General features: G+C 43.2%; 1 protein-coding gene across 1 annotated transcript; it reads left to right on the top strand.

Annotated features, from left to right (window-relative positions):
- The first annotated feature begins 39 nt into the window (after positions 1-39).
- CRACDL (CRACD like) lies at positions 40-27,262 on the top strand. The gene is made up of 10 exons (XM_009483765.2): positions 40-106; positions 1,069-1,234; positions 4,164-4,299; positions 4,662-4,826; positions 5,463-5,531; positions 8,768-8,998; positions 11,756-13,364; positions 24,131-24,330; positions 26,166-26,301; positions 27,117-27,262. The coding sequence occupies exons 1-10, from the start codon at positions 40-42 to the stop codon at positions 27,260-27,262; spliced, it is 2,925 nt and encodes a 974-aa protein (XP_009482040.1).
- The last annotated feature ends 497 nt before the right edge of the window (positions 27,263-27,759 follow it).

Raw genomic sequence — 27,759 nt, 5'->3', positions numbered from 1 at the left:
ATGACTGACACTTGTTCTACCTCCTTTAGTGAGTGTCACATGAGTTCCTCAAGGATAATGGACCCTAAGATGCGAGAGACTGAAGGAGATGGAGAGGACAATTCAGGTAGAATTGCTCCCTTCCCCAGTGAATGAGAAGTGCTGTCACTTCCTGAGCTTCAATGCCTTAGCTCTATCATAGAAGTGAATCTGTCCATTTAGAGAATGCATTCTCCCTTTCTCTCCTCCTGTCTCCAAGAGCTGTTATATTTTTGACATTTTCAGAGGCTTGAAATAACATTTTTGTAGCATCCTGTGACCAACTTAACTTTTTTACCCAACAAGATCCAACGATAAGTGAAATGTTGTCAGGCATGCCTCACAGTGCTGTCATGCTGACTTATATGGGACAGGCACAAGTTGTTGGGATGTCTTGTGCAAAATGCTGATTTCATTTTAAGTAGTTTCCTTCACAGAGCTTGCAACTGATCCTCATTCAGGTCTTTCCTCACTGAGCAGGCTAGCATTGCTCTTCAAGATTATTGCTTGATTTCTAGTTTAATACTTTGTGATCCATTGAGTCTCATAATTAGCATTCAAAATATTCTGGGATGTATAATAAAACTGACATTTTAAAAGCATTAGCCTCTCGACACTGCACGTTCCGCCTATGTAAGCCTTTGCTACACTTAAATTAGTTTTGGTAACATTGTCCTTATCATCACTACTTAGCTTGCTGAACAAAGGCAGTGGGTTTCCAAATTGTAATTTCTTCTCTGTATCCCAGGCTGTTAATACCAAAGTTTTTCTTCACAGTCTAATTATGTCAAGAGGCAAGTAGAAACTCTATTAGGAAAGATTCTACACTGTAGGTTATTTCTTATGTGTCATAAACATTGCAACCCATTCTCCAAGATAATAGTAATTTCATGCTATCAGTATAGTCTTGAAAGACATTAATGCAAGAGCAGACTGTGTTGCATTTTCCAGGAAAGAAGTCCACCTATGCAGAAATTATAAAGGAATTATTATTGTTCCAAAAACTTGCACATGCTGCTGGTTGCATCTTCTTTATGTTTCTTCACTTAGGAAAGAAAAAATCAAAGTTCAAATCTTTCAAAAAGTTTTTTGGTAAAAAGAAAAGGAAAGAGACGTCATCTTCTGGGAGCAGCAACCTGAAGTTATTCCAGTCAACAAGTGATGTCGCGGCCTCTCACGACATGCATGTTAATTATGATTCTGAAGATGAACTCACGTAAGTCTTTGGACTCTGGCTGGTAAACAAATACAGAACTGCTACAATGTTTGCAGATTAAAGACACCCCAAAATTCCTCTTCCTCTTGTTCAGCGTGCTGCATTCTCAAACAGTTGCCTCTTTCAGGAAAGTGCAAATTAAAATGGCTGATGCAAGACAAATCGCAAGGGAATTGGATGGGGTGCAGCAAGAAATAATAACTAAAGAAGCTTTCATTTAATTATAAATAAGCCTTGGGTTATCATTTCAAAAGAATGTAATTCCCATCTTCAGAAATGAATTAGGTACTCAGCTTATATCTCACCAGGATTGTCTTATGCCCCTAAGACGTAACTCCTAAGGACTGTTAAAGAAATTTAGATGCCTAACCATTTACACCAGGTTTTGAAAGCAAGGAAGGGACAAGGGGATGACTGCAACTGAAATCAGCAGGAACCAGAGGCTGTGAAGCCTTTATTTCCTCTGTATACATGGGATTCATCTGACCAAAGGACAAATGTCTGCATCTGAGTTAGTCACCAGCTGCCTTTTGTAATCAGCAGAGAGAAGTCAACATGACTAAGAAAGCTTGTAACATTCTTGTGTAGATGTCTGAAGTTCAGATGAACCAGGCTCTGCAAGTGCCTATTTCTCCCCATGGAATGTAAAGGGGAGCCAGGGGTGACCAGCTCCGATGTAGATACCTGTGGTTTAACGTCTGAAGTTAGACCAGATGAATCCCAGCCTATGTATCTGTCTGCCTCTGAAAATCCTGTCTTCGTTCAGGCATTGCCAAAAATGTTGCCTGCTACTGAAAGGTAACCATGAGAAACCCAGTCTAAAGTTCAAATGTGTTCCTGGATGGAGAGATGGACAGAAGAGCCCCTTGGCTGCCTAAAAAGCAAGTCCTTGCGTTGGTGGACGTTGTGCCTCTCAGAACAAGCCTCCTGGTCCTCAGGCGAGAGATGCTGCTGTCCCCAGGGGCGGGAAGGCAAAAGCATCCCGGCCATTTAAAACGCCATTATACAAGGCGGCCACCAGGCAGCGCCAAACAACCAAAAGAAATTAACAACTTTTTTTTTTTTTTTTTTTTTTTTTTTTTGTCTTTCGTGGCATTGACAACAGTAATACTTGTCCAGCTTGAAGCCCCAGGAGTTCCGGGCTGGCAGCACCAGGTCTAACAGTGGGCTATAGTGTTGTTCGACAACATATTTTTAAGACGTGCATGGTCAGATCTTCTTTCCCTTGTGCACGACTCAAGAAGGTCATGTCCGAGTGGGTACAGTCTTTGGCTGTTTTGGCCACGTTCCTGTGCTGTTACTTGCAGGGTTGTTACATTACTGTTTCTTAACATTTGTTTAGACAAAGACCAGGAAATTCCTTGAAAGGGAGGAAAATTCATTCGAGCACTCATAATCTGAGAAGACATCTAGGGTACCTCCACTATGCATCCAGGAGGTATGCGTCTGCTAGAAAGAAAAAGCAAAGGTAGCATGCTGGGATAAATGTGCACTTGCAGCAACACCGCTTACCTGGCTGCCATTGCAGTCTTTGTAAAATGTCGGTGCATTGAGCAGCCATCACAGCCTTGACTGGCACTTACTTTGCAAATTGCTATAGATCTGTCTGACCCTGGATGCATTGCAGAGATCACATTTTCACTTAGATAAATTGTTCTTCCAATCTCTCTAACGCATTAAGTAGAAGCAGCAGGCTTTCCTTCCTTCTGCAGCAGGAATACAGATCAACTTTTTCCTGCTATTGTTTTTATCAAACATATTTATAGCAGCCATTACAAGGAAAATGTTACTTTCTGCCGTGTTTGTTTATGTTCCTGATTGTCCCTATGACAGTGTCTAAGATCAAAAAATACACAATTCTCTTTTTTTTCCTTTTTTTTTCCCCTCTACAGTGTCTGCTCAATTAACTTGATAGTTACGTGAACCCAAACAGGTTCTGTACTCTGTACTCTGGTTTGCCATTTCATAGCTGTTTTATTTAAAAAATTTAAAAGAAGGGAGCCCTAGAAGAAATGCCATGTGCATGCACTTCTGGTCCCTCCTCAGTTAGGCTACAAGCTAAGCTGAGGAAAATGAGCACATGAGACCTCCTAGCAGCTAGCTGTCTGTCCATGCGTCTCCTGTACCATTCCCATGAGGAAACAAGGTGTTCATGCCCCGCATGTAACATTTGCAAAAGAAGTTACATACCACATGCATTGAAAGTGGTGAAAGGAAACAGAATATGAGAAGCTACCCACAAGGCATCTCCTGCTTCCTCTCCCCAGCCCACAAAGAGTGTCCATGAAAAAATGCATCCCCCAGGCTCGTAAGGGAAAATCCCAGGGGTCTTGATATAGAATACAGGACCTTGTAAGCATCTTGTAAGGATTTATGCAAATGATTCTATGTGAGAACTACATTGCCTGGAATATTTTTCTTAATGACCTGTATGGCAGAGATACATTAAATGCTGTGCCACACTTAAGTAGTAAAAGCTACTTATTCTTTCTATCGTAGCGGTCAGTCATTTGCAAGACACGTTCTTAAGTTAGCAAGAAGTTAGTCCATCTCAGGTACAGGCTCGTTTATGTGAACTCCCTTAATTTTGCACCTGGGCTTGCCTGCGGCACTGTCACGTCACCCAGCTGTTGGCTTCCAGCCAAGGGGCAGTAGCTTTTCCATAAGTTATAACTCAGCTGCTGGGGTTAAACTGTCTTTAACCTTGATTCAGTTTGTTAACGTGACAAATTTGCAAATTTTTGTTTGGTTTTTAAAGGTGTTACCTAGATTAGCCTGAATGACTGTACTGTAGTCATGGCAAAGTCTGGAATCTTGTGTGTGATGTATGCTTAGCTCCCAATCCATGTTCCACAGACCACCTGAGCTAAGAGTAAGAGGACTGGCAAAAAAGTCTGTATGTTTTCACTCATTTGTTATATTATTCCAGGACACATAAAGGCATTATGGGAAGCAGAGCTTTGTCACATGATAGCATTTTCATCCCTGAGACTGGGCAAGAGCCTGCAAGGCCAGTAAGAGTGTTTTCTCAAGAAAACGTTTCTGATCGGATTAGAGCTTTACAGGTAATTTACACAACATAATTTTTTTCAAATGCAAGAGGTGGAATGTCTTTCCAGGCTTGATTTTTTGCGATAATACTTGTGGTTGAACATTTGATTAGTAAGTAAGATCTGTCTGCAGCTTACATTAAATGTTGCATTTGTTAATTAGATAGCAGTATCAGATCTTGGTTCTCCTTAAGTGATAGCTGCAAAATGTAGAGTTGTTTGGCACGCTAAGAAAATGTCTAAAGTGAGATGTCCTGTGCTCTGGATAATTCAACTGTGAAGTTAAAATAAAGGTAACTCATTGACCTGAGCTAAAAAATGTACTGGGGAAACCTTCATCACTATCATACGCTAATGTGTTTTATGCCACGCTGAAGCTGAAACTCCAGCCTACCATGAAATTGGGACCTCCGCCTCCATTTGGACTTCATGCAAAGCGAACAGAGGATGCTGGGACCAGTTCTGAAGATGATGGATTACCCAGGAGCCCTCCAGAAATGTCTTTGCTCCATGAAAACCTAAATTCAGGCACAACAACAAGAGTGAGTAGTTCTAGTGTTGACAAAAATCAGTGTTTAGTGACTTGTTTTACCTATGTATGGAAGGCAGAATAAATTATTTGGTTTGCTGTAAGTATCACTACTGTATCTCTGAACAATTCAGAAATACCTTACTCAAAATGGGAAAATGCTATCTCTCTGTGTAAACAGCCACTTAGAATCTCTGTTCCTTTAAAAATATAAATATCATGCCAGAAAATGCAGAACTAGGAGGGAGAGGATGTGTTTGTGTGTGTGCATGGGGATGCTGGGGGGTTTTTTAGGGACTACAGAGAGCTGCCAGGCATAAAAAAAAGGCTGAGAAATCTGTATTCCCGCTTGAATGTGCTGATAAGAGAGCTCTCTCTAATTTTTTCTAGGCTGTCATTGGAAAAAGAAACATAAAAGAATTTGAAACTGTTTTTTCTTTTTAAATGATAGTTTTGTGATACATTATTTCATTCTTTATCTGCATGTCTTACACTTTATGTTTGCAGTGTCCTTGCTAATCCTTAAGATTATAGAGAAAAACAACTTACATTGTCAGTATCTGTGTGCACTTTGTGTAGATGGTTTCTGCGAGTATATCCATCTTGTTTGTCATCTTTTACTGAATCTCTTCCTCATTCCATCCCACAGTTCTCTGACTCTCACAAGCACCTTAGCTCTTTGAGTTTAGCTGGAACAGGCAGTGAAGAAGAAGAACAGGTAACTTCTGCCAAATGTATTAAGGGCCAAGCAATTATGCATAGTAGTCTTTTAAAGAGATGTAAGGCATAAACATTACTGTGTTGCCCGTCTGCTGCAAAAAACAACCTGTATGTATGTAATTGCATGCCTGCCCGTTTGCTTTGCTTTTTTAATGCCTGTCCTTCTAATGTAAAGTTATGATTATTTATCAACATAATCCTGATGCCAAGTAATCTCCTGTTGGTAATAATTAAGCCCTCTAGAATAGTTCATATCCTTTAGCAAACTTTACAGACGTGATTTAATCTCCAAACAGGACCAACCACATTTAGACACTGAAGCAGTATCCCCTTTTTTAAAGACGGGAAATGGCAGTAAAGGCTGCTTGGATTACGTGCGTAGGATAAGGGAGGAAGCTTGTTGAGGAGCCGTGAACAAAATCTAGATCCTCTGAAATCTGCCCATCCCCTTGCTTTAAGTGCAAGGTTACCTCGCACTGATACAGCAAGTGTTTGCCTGATGATAGTGGCTGACATTGCTGCTTAGGGGTGTGAGGTTCAGCCTTCAGTCGGATTCTGGCCACGTGAGCCAGCACGAGCTGTGAGTTTTGCTGAAGTGACGTTTTCAGGACTTGAGTACAGGCAAATAGATGGCTTTCTTCAATCAGCAGCCAGCCGTTCTGGCTGATTAAAGGGTGGTTTTGAAAGGCTCTGAAGAGTCCCTTTTAGTTGTCCGCAGCTGGAGTCATGGCGGAAACAACACAGGGGGTAAAAGGAAAAGCATTTTCTAGAAATAGGAGGAGGGGTGGAGGGGAATTGCAGAAAGGAAATAGAGAAGCTAGTCCTGAGATGACTATTCCTTAGTAATTACGCAAAATGTATTTCAAGGCCAGCTGCAGCAGGGCTCAGCAAAGATTTCTGGCCACACTTGTTAGATTCCACATGAAGCTGTTTGAAAAACTGCTTATATGCAGTGAAATTTTCATATTTTTAAAGAAAAACAACAGAACACGTGAAGAAGGTATTTCTTGAAAACTGGTATAGGCTCCCGGTAAATTTGTCCAGTCCAGATGCATGTTTGCTAAAGGAGGATTTATGTCTCCTGGTTGTTCATTAACATCACTCTCTGACTCACTTGCTGACTCCTGAGACGCAGTGGTGACTCCTCGGTTGTTCAGCTTTTTCCACATGCCCTATCATTTAGCTCAGAGCTCTCTTCATCCCAGTCCAGTTTCAGAGCGCAGCCAGAAAGTAGCCCCATCTGAAGGCTTTCCTCCCAAACCGCAGGGTCTACTACCTGGCATTTCGGAGAGATTAGCCCTGCTGCTAGAAGTCAGAGGAGACCAGCTCGCAGGGCTGAGGAGTTTTGCACAACGCAGCCCTGAGGTTTTGGGGCAGCAGTGACACCTTGCTGCCTCTTGGAAGCTTTCCTGGATCAAAGAAGGGAGAAAGGTATCGCGACTGTCCCATCTGGACTTTGGGGATGGGGCTCCCTCATGGCCCCCCACGTTGCACCACCCAGCATGACCAGCTGAAGGACAACTGAGCCATGTGCGCATGAGATTTAGAGAAAGGGGTCTGCCAGCCATCCCCTCCTCCAGCAGGCTTCACCAAAGCCAGACTTCGTGGGACAGGCAACTTCTGCAGCCGGCTCAGAGCTGGCATTCACTCAGGCTGCTGAAATTTAAGTAACAAACCAGATTCTTGATTTTCCAGCGTAATGGCCAACACTGAGCACTGCCAATGAGAAGACATGCAAAGTTCTCGAGGAAAAGTAGAAGCCAGAAGAAAGGCAGGCAAATAATGACGTGCCTTGAAAGAGAACATGTGCTGCATCTTTATCATGGAGCTGAAATGTCAATGTATTCACTGTTAGGTACTAATGTATAATGCAGCCACGTATCGTTTGTTGTACATTAGTCATGTTTGAGTACTAGACTGCAGATATTGTAGAGTGAAAATTAATGAGACCATCCATTATTCAGCATGGCTGAGCTACTTTTTTTTTTCTTAAATAGAAAGCATGATCAGAAGCTGTGGATCCAGCCTCTGCTAAAATCAATGGGAGTTTTCCCCTGGCCGTTGAGGAAGCTATAGCAGGCCCTCGCTACGCTACTGAGTATCTTTTGGCTGCAGTGTATAATGCAGAATTCTACTTGCAGAAAACACTGATGCTTTTTCCCTCCCGAAATAAAAGGAGCAATATCCTGCTCTCCCCTTCTCCCAACCAACTCCCTCAGTAAAATACCACCTCCAGAGAAAGAAGAAAGAAGAAGGAAAGAAGACAAGAAGAAAGCCTGCAGAAGAAAGCATGACAAAGGAGGAAAGCTCCTCTAATGAAATGAACTGGAATTTCAAGCCTACAAAGGGAGTGCTGTCACGAGTTGTCAGAGGTCATGTTAATGCCTTGACAGATAGTTTAGAAATACCGTTTTGCCTATTTGCAAAAACTGAATCCGAGAGAAAGGAAGAACCCTCTTTAGAGTCATTTTTCATAAATTTTTCAGTCTCCTTTTTGCATCAGCCCTGGGACTAGGGTATTTTTTGGTGAAGCGTACAAGCAAGCTGGATTCCAGCTTCGTGAAAGTACTGCACCCCTTGGAGCATTCAGGAGTTGTTTCTGGATGGGTTATTGGCCTCTAGTAGGAATTGTCCATTGTTTCCTTCCCCAGAACAGTCTACAAATGAAATTTTACATTTCAGGTAAACTCCATAGTTATTTTGCAGATATAAATATCTGAGGAGAAAATGCAAGCTGACTTAAGTGTCAATGCCGCTGATGTTTGATTCTTTTGTCTTTAGGAAGGTGTTGTAGAGTTGAAAGGGACCTGATGATGTATAGGAAGCTAGAGATGCTCCAGCCCAGCATAACTGTGGGTAGGAACCTAGACACAGATGCTGGAGGACAGACGCAGAAAGGAAACTGGCCCTGTAGGTTCCATAACTCTTCATAAATCTGTCTTCTAAAACGTGCTGGCCATGTATTTGTGTGCTTTAGATCTTCCAGTTAAATGTGACTTGGTCCTTCCCTCCAGACAGTAGAGCATGATATTCAAGCAGCTAAAAATGCAGAATTGCTAACACCAGTACTCCACATGCAATATTAGGAAATGCAATGTATTTTAAAGAGATAGCAAAAAGAAAAAGGGGCAACCTTAAAATGCCAATAAACACATTCCCTTATTTGTAGAACTGTTATTTTCATGTCTTTATTTCTTTGTTTGATTCTCTATTTTGGGATTTTTTTTTTTTCAGGTTACATTGAGTCCTTCTTCTAGGTCTTGCTCTACAGACAGTCAGCTGTTCCCTAGGCATGGAAGTGCTAAAACTGGAGCTCCCCAGATATCTGACAGTACCATCTTGCCTGCAGCCAATTTTGACACTCCACCTGAGCTTTCCTCTTGCTTGGATAATTCTGCTGCTAAACACAAGCTTTTAATAAAACCCCGGAACCAGAGATCCAGTAAAATGAGAAGATTTTCTCAGGTATTTGTGAAAATAAACAGTGTCACCTTTGACACAAAACCAGGAAAGTTCTTACTGGACTCTGTATTTCAAATTCAGACATGATAAGAAAAGTCAGAGTGTGGCATGGGTATTTCTTTGGTTTTTAATAGCTGTTATTCGATGAGGCTACATATCCGGAGCAGACACTATGAATGGATTAAATATTATGAGATTACTTGTTAATTATTGATGCAGAATTTTATGTAACAATTTCTTCTTAAATATACTGTGCAGTACAATTTAGTATCTTCTTTGTGATGCAGAAGTTGGGGCTGACTGCTTCATTTCTTACTTAGAATTTTTTTGGAAAGTGTTACGAACAACTTGTGTACTTTTCCTAGTTTGAAAGATCCTGTAAAATATTGAGTCTTTGAGAGAGTATTGATGGAGGAGCTGTTTTAACTTTCCAAATATAATTGGGCTTCTATTTTCAAACAATATAGAAAGAATAAGTTGTGACTTATTAATTGGAGCCAAATTCTGTACATTAGGACTGTTCTGAATTCATAGAATCATAGAATCATCGAATACTTTGGGTTGGAAGGGACCTTTAGAGGCCATCCAGCCCAGCCCCCCTGCAGTGAGCAGGGACAGCTTTAACCAGATCAGGTTGCTCACAGCCCCGTCCAACCTGACCTTGAATGTTGCCAGGCATGGGGCCTCCACTACCTCTCTGGGCAACCTGTGCCAGTGCTTCACCACCCTCATTGTAAAAAATTTCTTTCTTATGTCTAGTCTAAATCTATTCTTCTTTAGTTTAAATCCATTATTCCTTGCCCTGTCACAACAGGCCTTGTTAAAAAGATTGCCCCCATCTTTCCTGTAGGCCCCCTTTAAGTACTGGAAGGCTGCAATAAGGTCTCCTCGCAGCCTTCTCTTCTCCAGGCTGAACAACACCAGCTCTCTCAGCCTGGCCTCGTAGGAGAGGTGTTCCATCCCTCTGATCATTTTTGTGGCCCTCCTCTGGACCTGCTTCAACAGGTCCATGTCCTTCTTGTGCTGAGGGCCCCAGAGCTGGACGTAGTACTCCAGATGAGGTACAGCCCTCTCCCTGCCCCAAAACTTGTAGACCCTTTATGTGCACTACAGAGACTTAAAATAAGTCTCCACAAAAAAAAAAAAAAAGGTGTATAGCATTAAAAAAACTATTAGAAAGTGTATACTATTAAAAAAAACATTTTTAAACCATCCTTTTAAAACACCATTTATCTGATTCTTTGTCTTATCTTTTGAAGGGCATAGCTTAATTTTTCTTCTCTTCTCTTCTCTTCTCTTCTCTTCTCTTCTCTTCTCTTCTCTTCTCTTCTCTTCTCTTCTCTTCTCTTCTCTTCTCTAGTAAAGTTTGCAACTTACTACAGTATTTGCACTTTATTGTTTGTGGTTTCTTCCAATGTTTTACCTACATTAAAGCCATTAAATTGGCTTGCTTAACACCAGGAATATTATTCCCTCTGTCTCTAAATATTACTTAGCTGATATTCTGTATTTTCCAAAATCTGTGAGTGATCTTTGGGCTCAGTAGAGCACTGCTGTGAGCAACACAATGATGAGGCCAGTTATTTAGAAAAACATGCAAAGCAATAACTCACTGATCAAACCTCCTCTTCCATTGTAACATTGTTACCGAAATACAATTGCTTTGTCCAGTCTGCCTATAAAGCATGACTGAGCCCTCCTGGTTTTCCATGGAGGCTGTTCACATCTTTCTATAATACAATTTTTGATATTTTCCTGCCTGACTCTGCCTGTGCACCTTGCTTCTGGCTAACTGATGTCTTCTGCTTTTATGTTCCTGTGTATGTGGATTGTGAATGCAGGTGGCATTGTAGCGCTGTCTTTGCAATTGCACTTGCGAAACAAGAAGTTGGAAGAACCCTAAAAGGATCTTCAGAGTGCAAGTTTTGTGTTCTTAGAATTAGGGCCTACATCCAAAATATATATTTACCCAACAAACTACAGTGAATCAGTGAGCTAATACAGGCACCATATGAAAAGGCATATTCAGCAGGTTAATAATGTGCTTTCAAATAAACCTGTATATTTAGCCAGTCCTTACCTGAAGCTTAATCACAAGACCTCACAGGTAACTACATACATATTTATAAACCTTTATCAAATACTCTAACTCTTGAAAGAAAAAGAAGACTTTTACACAAAGGAGGCAAGGCTGTAATGATGTATGGCAGTGGGATTAGGCAGAAGACTGCCATATGGGGGTAGGTACTCAGCTGGCATAGAGTGTCATAACCGGATGGACTTCTTAGGTTTTTGCTCTTCCTTCTATGTACCCTTTCCTCTTCAGAGTCATGCAAGAGTGGGTTGTTTTATTTTTAATGCTAGTATGCAGTACCAAAATACAAAGGGACAGATTTTTCTCTTTCGAATGCTGCTTTTTGCCCAAGAGCAACACAACATAGCCAGTATGCTCTGGGGAATCAAGTGCCAAGGACGGTCCAATGGCCATTGTTTTGATGAACTTCCCATCTACAAAGGCATGAAAGCACTAGTTGTGCAGAAGGAAGTGTCACTGATTGCTTTTATATTGGTTAAATACATTATTTCGGGATCTGCTTAGATAAAAAAGCATCCAGTATGTAGATTAAGAAAACAGCGAGTTCAGCATTGGAGGCAAGTATTGCCTTCCTCTCTAAGATCTTGGTTGTAAATGGCAATGATGAATAAGAAAAAAAGGAAATCTGTACATGGTGATGGAGCTTTCTGAATTTCTTTTTGCAGAGGACCCAGTCTGAATCTCTGACTGATTTGAGCTGTACCCCAGAAGAAGAGGGTGATGAAAAGGAGATGCAGACAGACTTGCCAGATGCTGTATTCAAACCCAGCAATCAAGAACTGCCATGCGGCACAGCTGCGGCACAGGATGTGGCTTCCTGGCCCAAGCCCAGAGTGCCTGAGGACCTTCCCCCTGCTTTGAGACCAGCGATGACTCAGCCTACTTCTGAGTCTGCTGTTGCACAGGAAGCCCTGCTACCAGAGGATAAACCGGAGGGCTGCCAACCAACACTGGAAACAACGTGTGTGAAGTCTGAGTCCTCATTGCTGTTAGAAGGCAAAGACTCCGCAACTTCTTCCTACTCTAGTCCGGACAGAGAAGTACAAAAGCAAGCGGACTCCTCAGAAACACTGGTTCTGTTGTCTGGGGATGTGAGTGATGTGTCAATCAGGATTTTAAATCAAGAAAATAAGGAGCTTCCTGCTGTGTTTTCAGTAAACAAAATACCATCCGAAGATATTTCAATTAGTAAGAATAGTATTGTTTGCTTGGAAGGGTCAGAAGAAAATATACAGCAGGATGATCAGATACCTGTGGAAATGCCCTGTAATAAAGAGGCAAAGAAAGAGATTGCTCTATTGTCAGAGTCCAACAAGCAATTTCCCATAGGTTCTTTCCAGCCCACAGACGCGTTCCATGTTTCACATCCTGCTTCCTCAACACAGATGGGATCATCTGCTTCCTGCTCTCTGGAGAAAACAAAGAATGCACAAGAGCCAGATGCTTCTGGTAAGGAGAGCAGTCAGTCACTGGTTCACAGGGAGGAACTTTTGGGGAAGAAAGCTGAAAAAGCAGCCAATGAACTCAATGCCTTGAGAAAATTTTCTGTCTCCTCTGCATGGGAGAGACCAATGACCAGAAGCCTACATTTCCCAGAAAGATCAGAGTTGGAAAGCTCATTAAATACTGGATTCTTCCTGTCCAAAGCAAAGGTCTCCTCGAGAAGTGAGAAATGGAAAGAAGACTTGCAGAAGGGATCAGATCTGGAGGAGGAAAAAAGTAGCAACAAAAAGCAGGCTTTGCTGCCAGAGTCCGACTCTGAGAACACAGGCCAACCTACAGAAATTTTGGCTGGCTGTGTTTCTCCGGCTGTCGATGCGGTGCCAGTGCCAAGTGATTCTTCGGTGGTATCTCAGAATCAGCCAAGCTGTGAAGATAAAAGTCCTTTTCAAGTGAAACTTAGATCCACCTCACTGTCCTTGAAATACAGAGACAATTCGTCACCAGAATCAAAAGGGATTAAAAGATACAGTGCAGAGTTTAATTTAGAAAATGAGGGATTGACTTCCTTTCTAAAAGGTGATAAGACACAAATCATAAAAACAGCCGATACAAATATTAATGATTCTTTAAATGAAAAGATCAAACCCAAAGCGAAGTCCTCTGAACAGCTTAGTAGCAAACCTCCATTGCCTAAAAAGCCAGCCTTGCAAAACATAACTGTTCCAAATACTACTGCAAACAAGGAGAAGCAGGACAAAGCTAGTCACTCTCCTGAATCCAGAAATGAAGATAGAGACTTGGAGAAAAAGTCAAATCCTTGTAAAGTGCCTGGTAAGACTCCCAGTACTTTATAAAGTTACATTAACTCACGAGGAATGACCTTACCTGTGAGAGAGTGTGAGGCAGCCCTGTCGTGTCAATCACCAACACTGGTGAGCGTGAGCTGACGGATCTGCCTTCAGTGATGTTGCTCCCTGTTCTCCCTTGCTGAAAAGATTATCAGAAGGACAGCAGGGAAGAAGCAGCAGTCAGAATAAGATATTTTTGCCTGTGATTTTTGCATTTCAGGGCATTGTTTAAAGGATGTTCAAAGTGACACTCAAAAAATAAAGTGCCTTAGCAAGTATTGTGAAACAGAAATATCAAGCCACTAAGTGTCCCCATTTAGAGCTGCTGTATGGCAATTCAAAAGCCAGGAGCACATATTCAGAGCAGTGCCCTGTGTGGGATGAGTGACTCAGACCTCTAGACCCTTCTTTTTCACCATAGCATTGGGGCAGAAATACTAGTAACTGCCTGGCATGCTCAACACGCCATTTATTTATTGCCTCCTGTGAGCTTTGCTTATTCATTTATCCATCTTTACCATTACTCATTCCTTGTTTAAAAACAAAAATTAACTACCCTGCAGCTTCCTGGAGGTTAAAGCCAGGAGAGACTGTTAGATCGTGTCTACTGCAGATTGTTAAATTTCACCCTGTTGTCTGTATTATATAATTGGGTTAGAGTTAAAAAAAGAGTCAGTCCTCTGGAGACTAATCTTGTGTGCTACAGGCAGAGAACGGAAAAGACTGGAAGTGGCACCACTGTCTGAGGTCTTTGCAATGACAGTAAACAAGTTAGGTGAAGTAATGCTCAAGCAATGCTAGGAAGAGACCTCTGCTCTTCACTTCAGAGAACAGCCAAAAGGGAATAAAAAATCTTCAGGTCTTCTGATATGCGGGAGAAACTTCTTCCCTGCCCTGGATCTCTCTCGTCACGAGTTTGATGTTAAGAATGTAAGGAGGAGATGCTGGCCAAGCAAATGAAACGGTTTCTTTGTGCCATTGCAGAGCTCCCCTCCATGGTTTCACTTCTCCAGTTGGGGGTCAGTCTCTGAGCTTCAGAGTGGGGGAACGCCAAGCCAAAAGAAGACCTCAGGACACAGCAGGCCACTTGTCCTGTAGGGTGACAAAAGCCTCTTCCTGGCCCCAGAGGCAACCTGCTTATGCCCTGAGTGACAGCAGATTCCAGTTGGCATCTGTTGCAGCGTTGCAGACATTTTTGCAGGGCTCTGGCCACGTTTACAGTTTTCTGCTCTCCCAGTGGCCATAAAGAGGGGATTCATTGCCTCCACGGCTGGACAAGGCTCCCACAGCCGTCCAGCCAGAGCCTCCCCACGTCCTGCGGGCAAGGTGCTCTCCCTTTGTATAATCCCATCGCTCCCTTTAAAGGCATTTTCCCCTCTGCCCTGCCCTGAGGAGTAGTTGACTATTTGAAAGTAACGCCCAAATCTCTGATTGACTGAGATTTTGGGGAGGGTCATACCAGGAACAAGCAAGGAGGAAAACCTAGCATGGTAGGGTTGGTCTGGCAGAGGACAGGGGAAAGCAGCAGGGGTACCAGCGCTCCTGCACGCAGCCTTTTTTCACATCCCTCTTGCTGAGTCCCAGGGTGCCTGCAGCGGGAGCAGAGCGGGAGATGGCAAGTGCTGGAGGAGGGAGAAGGAGAAGAAATGAAGCCAAGGAGCACATTGCTCCTCCAGGCTTCTCTGCTCCTCAGCCCTGAGGCAGAGGAGACTCCCTGCCCCCAGGCTCAGGACTATCCTCTGCAAAATAGGGTCTGCAGGTGAGAGCCGTGTGGCAGGACCCCTGGCAGGGGTGCACACACCTGGAATTTGAACCTGGGGCTGCAGGTGGAGGAACCCTGTTTTGGACATGTTCCTCTCCACCTGACAGTATTACACCAAATCTGTATGGCCTGGGGTTGTTTAACATGGTGGTTCAGATTGGTCTGCGATGGTAATTAGTATTCTTCCTTATCTACTGCCCCACCATTCTTATTGTATCACCTTAAGAAAGCTGCTACGGTTTTCCACGTATTTCCAGCTTTGAGTAGCTTTGTAGTGGGTTCTGATATGTGAGCATGCCAGGACTCAGGAAGAATCATAGAATCGTTTAGGTTGGAAAAGACCTTTAAGATCATCCAGTCCAACCATTAACCTAGCATTACCAAGTCCACACTAAACCAATTAAGGGTAGACTAGATTAAACCATGTCCCAGAGTGCCACATCTACCCGTTTTTTGAACGCTTCCAGGGGTGGTGACTCCACCACCTCTCTGGGCAGCCTGTTCCAATGCTTGACTACCCTTCCTGTGAAGAAATTTTTCCTAATATCCAATCTAAAGAGTTTCATTCTAAATACAAAGCAGTCTGCTCCAAACTGACCTGAGGTCCTTCCTTACCCCACTGCAGACCTCTCTCCTTAGACATCTGACCAAGCACCCCCTCGCGCTAAGTTGCCATATCAGCCTGAGCTGGCCGCCTGAAATCATGGGTAAACGAGGTAAACGCCTGCCTCAGCCCAGCGAGTCAGGAGCACGTCTTTGCAACTGCAAGCAGCAGGAATCTGACAAGCAATATTGGCGCAGCCCTTTGTGGGTTGTGTGGCTTGCCAGCCATTTCTGGCCTCCTGACCTGCTGGGACACCCACTTCTTTTTTTTTTTCATCCAACCACCCTTAATGCTGGCACCCAGCCCTCTCCTAGTCCTTGAGTTTATCAGCCCTTTCAAAGAGCTGTGGTCACCGTCAGGAGACACTTTATGGTGTCAGGGAGTTTCTTCCCTCTGCGTGTTAGGAAATCCCTGTGCTGAACAAGAAGACAAGCTGTGAAATGGTAAGGGGGTGCAGTTCCCTTCTCATGTACATTCATCTTAAAAAAGTCAGTTTGCTGTGTCATGGGGTGAGCGGGAGCAATTTGGTTCATTCGGTTCAATTTTTAGCTTTTCAGCACTCCTGGTACCAAAGGCAATGGGAGGGCTAGTGGGATGCTGGCTCACCACCCCAGGCAAAAGCAGTGCTCCTGCTCTCCAGAGTTTTCTGAGGAACTAGCGGGGGATTGCTTGGCGTCTGTTGGGCTGCAAGGTGGCCTTTTAAAGGCTGTGTGAAATTAGTCACCCCAGGAGGAGTAATTTTTAATGTTTCTGGAGCTAAAGGCACAAGTCTTTGCAAGAATTAAAAGGTTAAGCTGTGTTGTTTCGGGCTTTGCTATAAATCCCATAAAGGGCAGAAACAAATAGCACATGCTAACAGAGAGCAAAACCATAAGCAATACCTGTGTGAATGTTCATATTAGGATATATCAAAATCAGCCACTGAGGAGCTGTAGTGGGGAGACAGGCTCTAACAGAAAAGGAACTGGGGAAGGGATGCTGAATGTTAACAGTGAATGAAATTGGTGTGTCTTGTCTGGCAAATGGAGGCTCTGAAATGACAAGAAAAATGTTTCTCTCTACGTAAAAAAGACATTGCTTTAATGCTGTCCTGGCTACAGCTGAAGAGAAAACTGGAGGGTTTTTTTTCCCCCAAAAGAAGTTGCTTTTTTGGTTGTGTCAGGCTATTTTGCAATGTGGCTGTTTTCCAGCAGTGAAATAGACTTTGATGCAAGCATAGCAGTTTCTTGTGTCAAAAGGACTCTCCTGGCACCGGTGGTATAGATCCAACCAAAAGTCAAATCCCTCACAGAGCAGCTTAGAGAAGAAAGAAATGTCAAAAATACTTAGCCAAATCTTTTAGAGTAGCTATGTCTGAAATTAAGGAATTGGGTGTGTACGCTGACACAAATGCATGTAGTGCTTTAATAAACAAAGGGAAATAGGTAGGGCAGGATACATTAAATGCCACATGCATTTGTAAAGCCCTTCTTAAAATAACTGGTGTTTTATAAATGAGCAGAGATACAACAATGTGGAATTAAATATACATGCATAAGCGGTGTTATAAAACAATGACATTTGTATATAGGGGGGTTATCTCCCTGTGTAAAGTTGTTTGGATTAATTTTGAGTATGTTTGCTTTTAAAATACGCAGGGAATCCACAAGTTAGCTTTGCTTGCTGTTAGAAGTATGACTTTCAGAAGGCTCTAACATTCTGCCTCTGACCTTTTGCCTGCACAGATGCACAGCAAGAGCAACCACTCTTTGCAGTCCTTGCAGGCATAAGGTGTTCATTTTCAGGTACGAGATTTAAATGTTATAAAAAGCCTCTGCTACATTTTGTGCACACAAAGGCTTTTAGATTTAAAGAAAATGGGTACAATATCTGAGGCCATCTCTAAGAAAAAATATCAATCCCTAAATCTCAGGGTAATGTTTAAATATGTCTTTGCTGTGGTTATTGATATAAGCAGCACACAGTCCCCCAGGTACAGTTGAATACACTGAGTATATCTGTCTGTCAGTAGACAGAAATGGGTGTGTACTTCTCTCTCACTTTCTATGTGTGCGTACAAACCAATGCACAATAACAAGTCAATAGATCTCCTTTTGTACATAAAGATCAATGCTTTCTCTTCATCTCACTGTTCACACAACCGGTCTGACACACATTAAAGAATAATATCCAAGTACCAGTGAGAAGTGTACACATTCATTTCCACAATATTCAGGCAGAAGAAATTTCATCTATAAGATCAGAGCTTTAGTCTGAGGAAAAAAAAAAAAACCTGCTTTAGTAAGATACTGAAGGAAGCAGATACCTGTATTTAATGCGGCTGCAGCAGGGAAATTTCCCCCCTTAGGGACCACTGAGGCAGCCAGCCCTGCCTCCATCAGACCCAGTGGAGAATTGCTCGGGTGATTCTGATCTGCAGGAGGGAATTGGGCAGGTGGCTATGGTTCACTTGGCTTCGGGGCTTATCTTCAGTGGTCAGTCTGGAAGCTGCGGGAGCGGTGAAGAATGCAGATGGAGTGGCTGGTCTTGCGACTGTCCGTGTGTGTTTGGTGGCTGTGGGAAGGAGGTGAAGGGAGAGCTTCAGCAGCCTCCGGGCATGGTTTCAAGTGGCAGCAGAAGACCTCGGCAGCCTACATTAAATGCTAGTTTTAAAACATGGTGACATTACACACAGAGCGGCTTGACAAGTTCTGACCTGGTATCTTCCCGTTGTCGGTGGCTTATCCCGAGGGGAAGAAGGGGCTCGCTCATCTTTCAAAAAGCCTCAGGCCAAGCCAGCTCCAAGGAAACCAGGGTAAGATGCAATCACGAGGATAAAACTGAGTGAACAAGAGACAAATTGCTGCCAGCTATATCCTGTATTAGCTTATGAAGTTATTAAGTAACGAGTTGAATAGCATATTGTTTAAAATAACATGTTGTACTAAGAACTGAAGAATACGATTCAGATTTTAGTTTTATTCAGAAAATCTCCCAAGTGTAACGTGGAAGCAAGAGGCTCAGCCCTGCTTCACCAGAGGACGAGTGAAACACGGGGCATTTGTGGCAGCTGTGGCCTGTTGAATTCACACGGCTTCTGATGGAGGATGCCGCTGCTTGCATTTCATACTACGTTACCGCCCTAAAAGTGGCATTTACCAGCTGAGAACTGCTGTGGCTAGCTGCTATGCACATGACATGCAGCAGAAACAGGAATTAGATTGTGCTTTTGAGTACTTTTGGTTCCACTCTGGCTATCTGGTTCCTTAAACGCTGTGCTTTGCCACGTGGTGAGCCGTAAAAGCGTGCGGACTACCTCATGACGGGATGAGATAAGATAGGGAGGGCTTGTTCAAGGTGATCAGACAGTCATTGAACTGAGGAAGAAGATGTGCAAGCAGCACTTTCCTTGTGAATAGTCACTTCCTGAGAAAGCTTTTGGCCTCTTGGTGCCCCTCAGAGCACCAAGAGCTTGATAGGAGAGTCTTAGATCACCTTAAACTGCCAACTCACTTCACCGTACTATCTCATGGATTACTTCACCACCTTTCATCCTTCTGGCTGGAACAACGGTGCACGTATACTGCCAAGAAACCTTCTCTAGTTGGAGGTGGGAGGATGTAAAGGACCTCTGGGCAATGGGAAAGATAATAAATAGTGAATACGCCTCTTCTACCCCTTACAGTAATTCTGGCTGACAGATGAGGTAGCAAATCCTTCATGGGTTGCATCTGATGATTTTTTGCTGAAGAGAAGGCATTTCCCCTGCCTTGCCTGCCTGCCTGGCTTTCTGCAGCAAAGACTCTCACAGGAACAAGGGCAGAACGTAATTGTTTAAAGAAGCAAGAAAGCCCCTCCCAGAAGCAGATCAGCTCTTGATCCTCTGTAGGTGATACTACTCCTAAGTCTGGCCCAAACAGATACATAGAAAATCTTTAAAGATGATGATAAAGGGCTTTTGTTCCCTACTATCATAGGGACATTCTGATACCATCTCTTATGGGATGATACTTTGCTGTAATTTGGCTGCATTCTAATTGGCATGACTAGGAAGTCTGGCGTCTCATCTGGGAGAATTGTCTGAAGAGCAAAAGTACTTGATGCCTTCGTTAGAGTATCTGCCTTATGAAAAACATTGTTATAATAGCGGCCTCTAGACATATCACTGCGGGACTGGGAACCCTGTTGTGCTAGGCAATGCACATTGAAATAACAGAAAGATGAATCTTAAATCCATGAGGATGACAGAGAAACAGGAGCACGGGTAGCAATGAGACTGTTACATGTAGCACGGTAAACAGAGCCTGGGCATAGCAGTCATTTTGTTGGTATTGATTGTGTGGTGGGTGCAGAGGAGGAACAACGTGCGGTTCAGTTGGTGTTTACAGAAAGCTCCTGTGGTGAGACAGGGAAAATGGGACAAAACACAAAGGGTGATTTTGAATCACAGAGACTAAGAAATACATCACTAGCAGCATCAAGGCAGAAGCCAGGTTCCCCAGTATCATGGGAAAGCTGGTGGGTGGACTGAAAAGGGCCTTCAGGGTAAAGATGTTGGTGTTTGTGAGTACTGAAACATTACAGACAGTGAAGAAAGGTAAAAAGATGGTGAAAAAGGATGCGTGTGGTGGTGTGTCTGTAGCTGTAAAGTCAGAGAAGAAGCCCAGTCTTCTCTGAGCTGTACACAGGGGGAAAGGATATGTTTGATGGGATGGATTTACAGGGTGAGTCCAGCAGGGCACAGGGAGGCTTCAACAGGGAAACATCTTCGTAATATTGAGTATCAATTGTTGGATGGGTATTCATTACAGGGTGCTAGGAAAATGAGTTGACTAATCTGGATAGAAGGTAACTAAAGTGAAAAGCTACTTTATGTACTGAGTGAGGGATCCTCACCTCTGAGGAACACTAGACATCACCATCACCTTCAGTAGTGGCAGCTGATCTGCATGTCACAGTAGTGCTTTGGGAACTGATGAAGCGTGGCACCTGGGCAATGCACTAACACGTCCTGCCTAAATTGCTTATGACCTAAAAAGGTGCAAATGGGTGCAGATGGGTTCAAGGGCATGGCCTACAAGCAAAGGAGGGAATGTGATGGCAGATGCATTATCAGACATCATGTCAATTCAACTGTGTGGGTTTACTTATGAAGCTCCTAACAAAACTTGTCCTAAGATACTCAGAGAAGATGGGTTAGCAGTCCTTGAGCTGCTAGTGGTTATCTTGGCAAAATGCGGAAGGGAAGGCTCCAGAAGGTGGCACATCTTGATAAGGGAGGTGAGATGGAGAAGAGAGAGAAGGAGAAAGGGTGTTATATACCACTTAATTTAATATGAAATACTGAAGGGAATAATTGAGCTATTTCTAAATGTCTACAACATAACGTAGATATAAGTTCCAACCAACAGGACTTGGTCAAGAGCAGTCAAATCAAATGTTAACTGGTATAATAGGGCATTCCTATAAATATAATGACATTCCTATAAATACAGTCTTGGTGAAGCTATTCACTGGGGTGATGCAAAGCTACTGAGTGTGCCAACTGATGATTCACTGTCATATTGGTGGTGGCCATCTTAGATCTGACACTATTCAGTATATTTAAGGACATGGGTGACAGAACTCAGCGTGTGCTTATTACGTTTGCAAGTATTACCAAGCTGGAAAGCCTGTGGGCACACTGGAGGACAAGAATAGAAATCAGGGTTATCTTGAGAAAGTTAGAAACATAGTTTGAAAAGAGTATTTTCATTACAGACAAGTAGAAAGTTCTGTTATGTGCGTAAAAATAATCCGATGCGCAGATGCAAATAGGATATGGAAGAGGGGAAGTAACACGATCTGGAGCTCACAAACTAAATACAAAACAGGAATAACATAATTGCGCAAGAAACTCATCATACTGACTGATGTGTACAGGAAACTATCTCAGGTGAAGTGGGGTAGTCCTTCCATTTCACCTGATGCTAGCACCATTTCATCTCAAGTGCTATGTGCCAGTTTTGAGCACTGTATTTTGAAGAAGATTTGGACCAAATTAGTACAATTCCTACAAAAGCAAGAGTGATGTAGAGAATATGACCAAACAAAAAAGTGAAAAAAAATAGGGAAAACACAGTCTAAGTCTTCAAATACATAAAAGGCTGCTGCAAGGAGGCTGTGAGTAATCTGCTCGTGTCCATAGTGTATAGGAGAAGTTAAGGATTCAAATTAAAGCAAGGAAGATTTAACTTGCCCAATAGGGAAAAAATTGAGCAGAAAAAGAAGAGCCATAGGAGACTCTGGGGAGTCATAGGAGACTCTCTAGGTAGACTCTGAGCTCTGTCCCATCTTTGGAGGGTTTTAAGAACACATTAGATACATATTTGTCAGGACAGAGTTTATGTGAAATTGATCTTGTAACTGATCTTGCCTTGCAGCTGAAGGATAGACTAGATCACATCTTGAGATCTCTCCCAGCCTTATTCTCTATCATCCTGGAAAATTAGACAAAATGAAGTGAAGGCAACCAGTGAAGAGAAGGGAAGAAGATTTGTGGGAGAAACAGCTGTTGGCATGGAAAGATGGGGCATAGGCAGGATGCAGAGAATTGAAGTAGCTTGCCATGCAGGAGGGAGGGAAGCTCATTCAGCATCCAAGGGCCCTGCTTCATCTGTGCTGCATTTGCACAGCTGGACTGTCTGGCTTGTTTCTTTCAGAGGTTTCCCTGCAAGATCACATGAGATGAATGTGAAGGGAAATGCAGGCATCAGCTGGCAAAACATCTTGCTTTGGCCTTAAAGCAAAACTTGTGCTTTCTCTTTTTGTGGTTTTTAGCTGACATAGGCTTTACAATATTTTCTTGCTCAAATAACTAGCCTGTCTCTGGTGAGGTATAATAATGACTTGAGAAAATCCCTGAGCAAAGAAAGTTTGTGAGCTTTTCATAATGTGCCTGAGTTCGCAGACTCCAGCTCTTGGGAGAGCATCATCCGTTTCATCTCCCATGCCTTTATAAGGCATCTCAAACATGCCTTCAGAGACATTTTCTGCTTTCCTGGTCAGGGCCATGTTCCTCTAAATTAGACCGTAGCCCTTCAGAAATGCATCTGGCAGCTCCATGGGGTCCTGTGCAAGGTGGCCCAGCTCTACGCCAGCACAGAAGCTGAGCCCCAAGGCAGGCAGGCAGGCACACCAGGGCAGTAATCCTTCCCACATGGCTCTGCTGTCCCTCAGGTCCCTGCAAAGGATGCTGACTAGGTAACAAACTTTTCCTAGGGGCAGGACCATGTGTGATTTGAGGATGAGAAGCGCAACTTCTGTTCTGAAATAGCCTTCTGTAAGTTTGGGTACATTAGTGGACAGAAGCAGATGGGAAAGGTTAAATCGTCTTTCCCTTTGACCCTGCCATGGCTCTAACATGGCTCCAAGGGTGTTAGTACTGTTCTTATTCCTCTTTTAAATCACACAGAGGCTCCACATTAGTTGGAAAACTGAATTTTGGGTGCAGTGTGAGCCAATGAAGAAGTGGAGAACCTGGTGGCTGGAGCCAACAGAGGAGCTGAGGCTCTTATCTTGATCCAGTTCTGCTCACCATATAGACAGGATTTCCCTTCACAGAATATTTGAATAGGGGGTGTTTCACTTCCCCATACCTCTGGATACTGCTCATCCCTCGGTAGCAGTTTTGAGGACAGCAGGGTAGCCTTTTTGACCCTTTACTCTAGGAAGTGCTTTTCTTTTTTCTTGTCTCACTGAAATCTCAGTCCTGGTAGAGCATGATGAAAGTGACTGGCCCCAGTGGAGAGCACGGTCGGCGTCAGCAGGGATAAGTCAAAGTAAACCTCACGTCAAAAGACTGTGAATTAACCCTGTGGTTTCAGCAGTATTTCTGCAGGCACCAAGGGGCTGCACAAGGGAGGCCGCTCCTAAAGGGGTGGAAGGAAGGCAGGAACCAGGCTAAGGCATCGGCTGCTGCTGCGTGGGCATGGGAAGAGCGGGAGCGGAGGGCAGCTGCAGGGGGGAGGAGGTTGCCTTTGCCACACCACAGTCCAGCTGTGTCCAGCTTTGAATCGGCTGCTGCTTGTCTCTAAGAGGCCACGAAGCAGATGGGAGGAGGGGGCAGAAGGGAAGACCTTGGAAAATCGGCAGATTAATGAAGCTTGATTCTTGTTTCTGCATCTCCCTCACGTGAGGGCGGTGACACTGTGACTAGCTGAACAAAGATGCGAAGTGTTTTCACCAGTAGAACGGTAACTTAAAACAGTGGGCACAGGAAGATTGCTCTCTGGAGACCAAACTAGCAGAATTGCTATTTACCCAGGCTGGTCACACGTCCTGGGACCAATCAGCGTATTGAGCAAGTGCGAGCTAATTACAACTCTCTTTCAAATAACCATGTACATAAATAATCTGCCAACAGAGAGAAGCGTGCCTTCCCCCGTGGCTGCTGGAGACTCCGGAAGAGATCCCGACAGTCCCGCAGAGCCAGTCTGGATTTCCATAGCAAGACAGAAGCAGAGGGGCATGCAGCACGAGCAGGAACTCGACAGAGAAAAACTCGTGGCTCCGGATGTTAAGTCAGATACAGAGAAACAAAATAAAGAGAAGGAACGAACCGAGGTACTTACAGTACAAATTTGTGATGTTTTCATATCACCTTCCTGTAGTATTCTTTGGATCTACTGCTATACTGCCAGTCATGCCATAATGATTATGGATACTTAATGAGTATAATTGTAAGTAACAAAGACGCTGCTCTCAAAAATGTGTTACAGGTTCAGAGTTCTCTGATTGTTCAGGTAAGTAATTTTATATCTCCAAGAAATCCTGGAACTGTGCAAGGTGTGTAAAATTTCTTGGGTGCCCAATACATACTTAGCAGATCTAATGTGGGTATTGCATGCTAAAATACCCCAAATGAGGTGCTAAATTGTACAGTCTCAGATCTCTCTCAGTACAGAGGGAATACGTTCTCTTTAGCTATCCTAGGCACAGCATTTCATTGAACCTCCTATACGTCCTGACTGATTTAACACTGAATGAACAGCTCGGTCCCAGAAGCTCCTAGGTAACAATTTTTAGAGCCTTGAGAAATGAAATAGGATAAAAATAACTTTTGCACTTGCAGACAGTGCCAAGATATAAATTCCGATTCTCTGTGTATGGATAACTCAGATGCCCATGTGGTGCCATGGAACATAGGCTGACGCTGCCTCTTCAAAGATCCCATGCAAAAGAGGGTGATACGTGTAGCAGTGATCTTCCCAGATGACAAAGCTGCACCAGCAGAATCGGTTGGCATTAATCTAGAATACTAACCAGGCTTCCCTGGTACGGGGCTAGCTCACGGAGGCAGCAGCGTGTGAGTGCTGCCTCTGTCGCCTCATGCACAGCAAGAACCCTGCACTGATGCAGGAGCGTGCGTCCCCTGTACCAGTGTAGTATTCCCAGTGCAAACGGCCTACTTTCTTGCTTCAGATGGTACTGTTAGAAATCCAGCTAGTTGTATCATATCCTGGAATAAGAGAAGATCTCTAGATGATGAAAAACAGCAGCGGCTAGATTAACAAAAAATAATACCTAATAAAATGTCTAGGCAAGATTATGAACTGCAATAATGTTCAACATTGTCATAGTACTTAAAACACCAAGGGTTTAAATGCTCCCAAAATACAGTTTCTGTGTCAGAATAGGAAACTCCAGATTTTAGCTGGCAATGTTCCCTAAAATTCATGCCATGCATTTTATTTCCCTGTATCAGCTAACAGAGAAACATGCCAAGATGCTCCTGACTGCAGTGTGTGAGGCTTGGTGCCACTGTACTACTCCCACTTTCTCCTTCTCCCACATGGCACCAGGCACTGTCACTGCAGGGTAGTTTTTGATACTGGCAAGAAAATGCATGGGAGGATGTGTTCAATTTCTTTTTTTGTCGGAAATCCATTTACCGTCAACCCTCCAAAAACACAGTGCCCTAACCCAAAAAATTTGGGAGGTGGAGGGGAAACATGAGAGAACAAGGCTGTGGGAAATCCATTTACCGTCAACCCTCCAAAAACACAGTGCCCTAACCCAAAAAATTTGGGAGGTGGAGGGGAAACATGAGAGAACAAGGCTGTTTCCAAATCCTGTATCTGTCAGTAGGGGTGTGCAAAGGGCTTGAAACACATTTTGCATTGAAGACTACAATAACCTACTCATAGATACCATTATGAATAAGAGATACAGAGGAATAGTTTTAATTTGTAAAGTTGAGTATCATGGATGCTAACATGAAAGCACTGGAGCTTTCTGAACAGGTAACAGCTCAAGTGAGAGGACTGGGGCCAATGTATGATGAGTGCATGTGGTCTTCGGACCATGACAGGCACCACATCCACTCCCTTTGCTCGTGTTCTTCCAAACCAGTCTCATTCTCTCTGCATTACTTGGATTTTATCCCTCTCTGTGCCTAGGCATCAGTGAAGCAGCAATGGAGCAAACCTTCACACTTGGCACCTAAAACCACTTCTGAAGAACAGAGGAGAGAGACAAAGTCTGAAGTGAAGGAGCTGCTGCTGAGAACCAATTCACTGTCACATTATGTCCCTGGTAGGAAATAAAATGCTTAAAATGTAGGCTGTTATCTCACAACCTTGTCAGAAAAAATCCTGCTTGAGTATGGTGGAAAAGGAGTAGGGGCTAGATTGTCATTTCTTCTCCAGCCCCACATCAGCAAGGGCAAACTGTTTTCTCAGCACTCACATCTGGGTTTTTATTTGGTGGCATATTCTTTTGACCACTTTGACTACAGAGTAGTCAAAACTCATGCTGAAATAAATGTGAATCAAGAGTGCTTGGCCATTTCACAGGACGGGGTCCCAAATGCACTATCCCAGTGTAAAATACAAAATGCATGCAAAATTATTTTCAATAGCATTCAATTTTAATGTGGTTTCCTCAGCAAGCTGGAATGATGTGATCACAAACTGTCTGCCCATCAGTCCTCCCACACTAATTTCAAATCTATTTGGTAAATCCAAATTTGAAAGAAGGGCAGAAGTTTGGAAGGTAATGAAATTCCTGGGGGCTGGGTAAAGGAGGAATTCGCAAATTAATGTTCTTGCTAATGAAAAGACTCTCTCTTGTTTGGCCTGGGTGTTAAACGCAGGGCATGGCAAGGAATCCCGGTCATCATGTTGGTTTTGTAAGTTTAGGGACCAAAAGATACCATTCATGAGCAAAATAGTGTATTCTTCTGCACATGGAATGGTTATTGCCTCAGTAACATATTGCAGAAGAAGCTTCCATGTGAAATGTAAAGATTTTCTACTGTAGAGCAAGGCATGGGAAGTTTTTAATGAAAGATCTAGGGTGTATAGCTGCACAGCAAGCGAACGTAAACTGTCCATGTGTTTTATTCACAGTAGCTCCATCACCAGGACTGGTGGATAAAGAGGAAATAAGCCACTTGAAGAAAGCCAGTAATGCTGCAGCGGATCAGCCATCGTGGATGGAACTGGCCAAAAAGAAATCGCAAGCTTGGAGTGATATGCCGCAGATTATAAAATAGAACAGGGCAAACAAATAGCATCTTCCATAATTAAGTCAACTACTTAACCAAACTTCTACAGACCAGCTAATCACAGTGAAGAATCTCTTGATACAGGAGAAGGGTTTTATTACACAGCTGTGGAGAAAGTGTGCAATAGGTGCAGTCAAAAAGTTTACCTTCAACGCTGTAGCAATCAGGATTGCAATGGCAATGGATTACTTAAATTATGCTAAGGACATACTTACACTTTGGAAAAGAAAACTTTTGCCTTATGTATTTCCTGCATTTTCTGCTTTTAATGACATTTGCATTGAAACAGGATCTTTACTAAACTTTGCTGAACTTCTGTTGTTGCTGGAAACTTCTATTTGTTATGGTTCTCTCTGTTTATGTTTATCTATCGTGCACTAATGTCCTGATTCTTTTGATGTGTTTCACTGGCATTGCCTGATGCTCTTTCTATCAAAGCTGTTTGGACCATGGACGTGTTCATGAATAGCTGGTAGTGAGTATTC

Source organism: Pelecanus crispus, chromosome 1, assembly GCF_030463565.1.
Source record: "Pelecanus crispus isolate bPelCri1 chromosome 1, bPelCri1.pri, whole genome shotgun sequence".
NCBI classification, from domain to species: domain Eukaryota; kingdom Metazoa; phylum Chordata; class Aves; order Pelecaniformes; family Pelecanidae; genus Pelecanus; species Pelecanus crispus.
This window is presented reverse-complemented; position numbering and strand designations above follow the sequence as displayed.

Bases quoted from the DNA above. Each gene is read 5' to 3' on its own strand.
- CRACDL (XM_009483765.2), top strand. From the start codon at position 40: ATGAGTTCCTCAAGGATAATGGACCCTAAGATGCGAGAGACTGAAGGA. The intron at 4,300-4,661 runs GTAATTTACACA...GCCACGCTGAAG, and splicing joins ATCGGATTAGAGCTTTACAG to CTGAAACTCCAGCCTACCAT. The intron at 4,827-5,462 runs GTGAGTAGTTCT...TCCATCCCACAG, and splicing joins ATTCAGGCACAACAACAAGA to TTCTCTGACTCTCACAAGCA.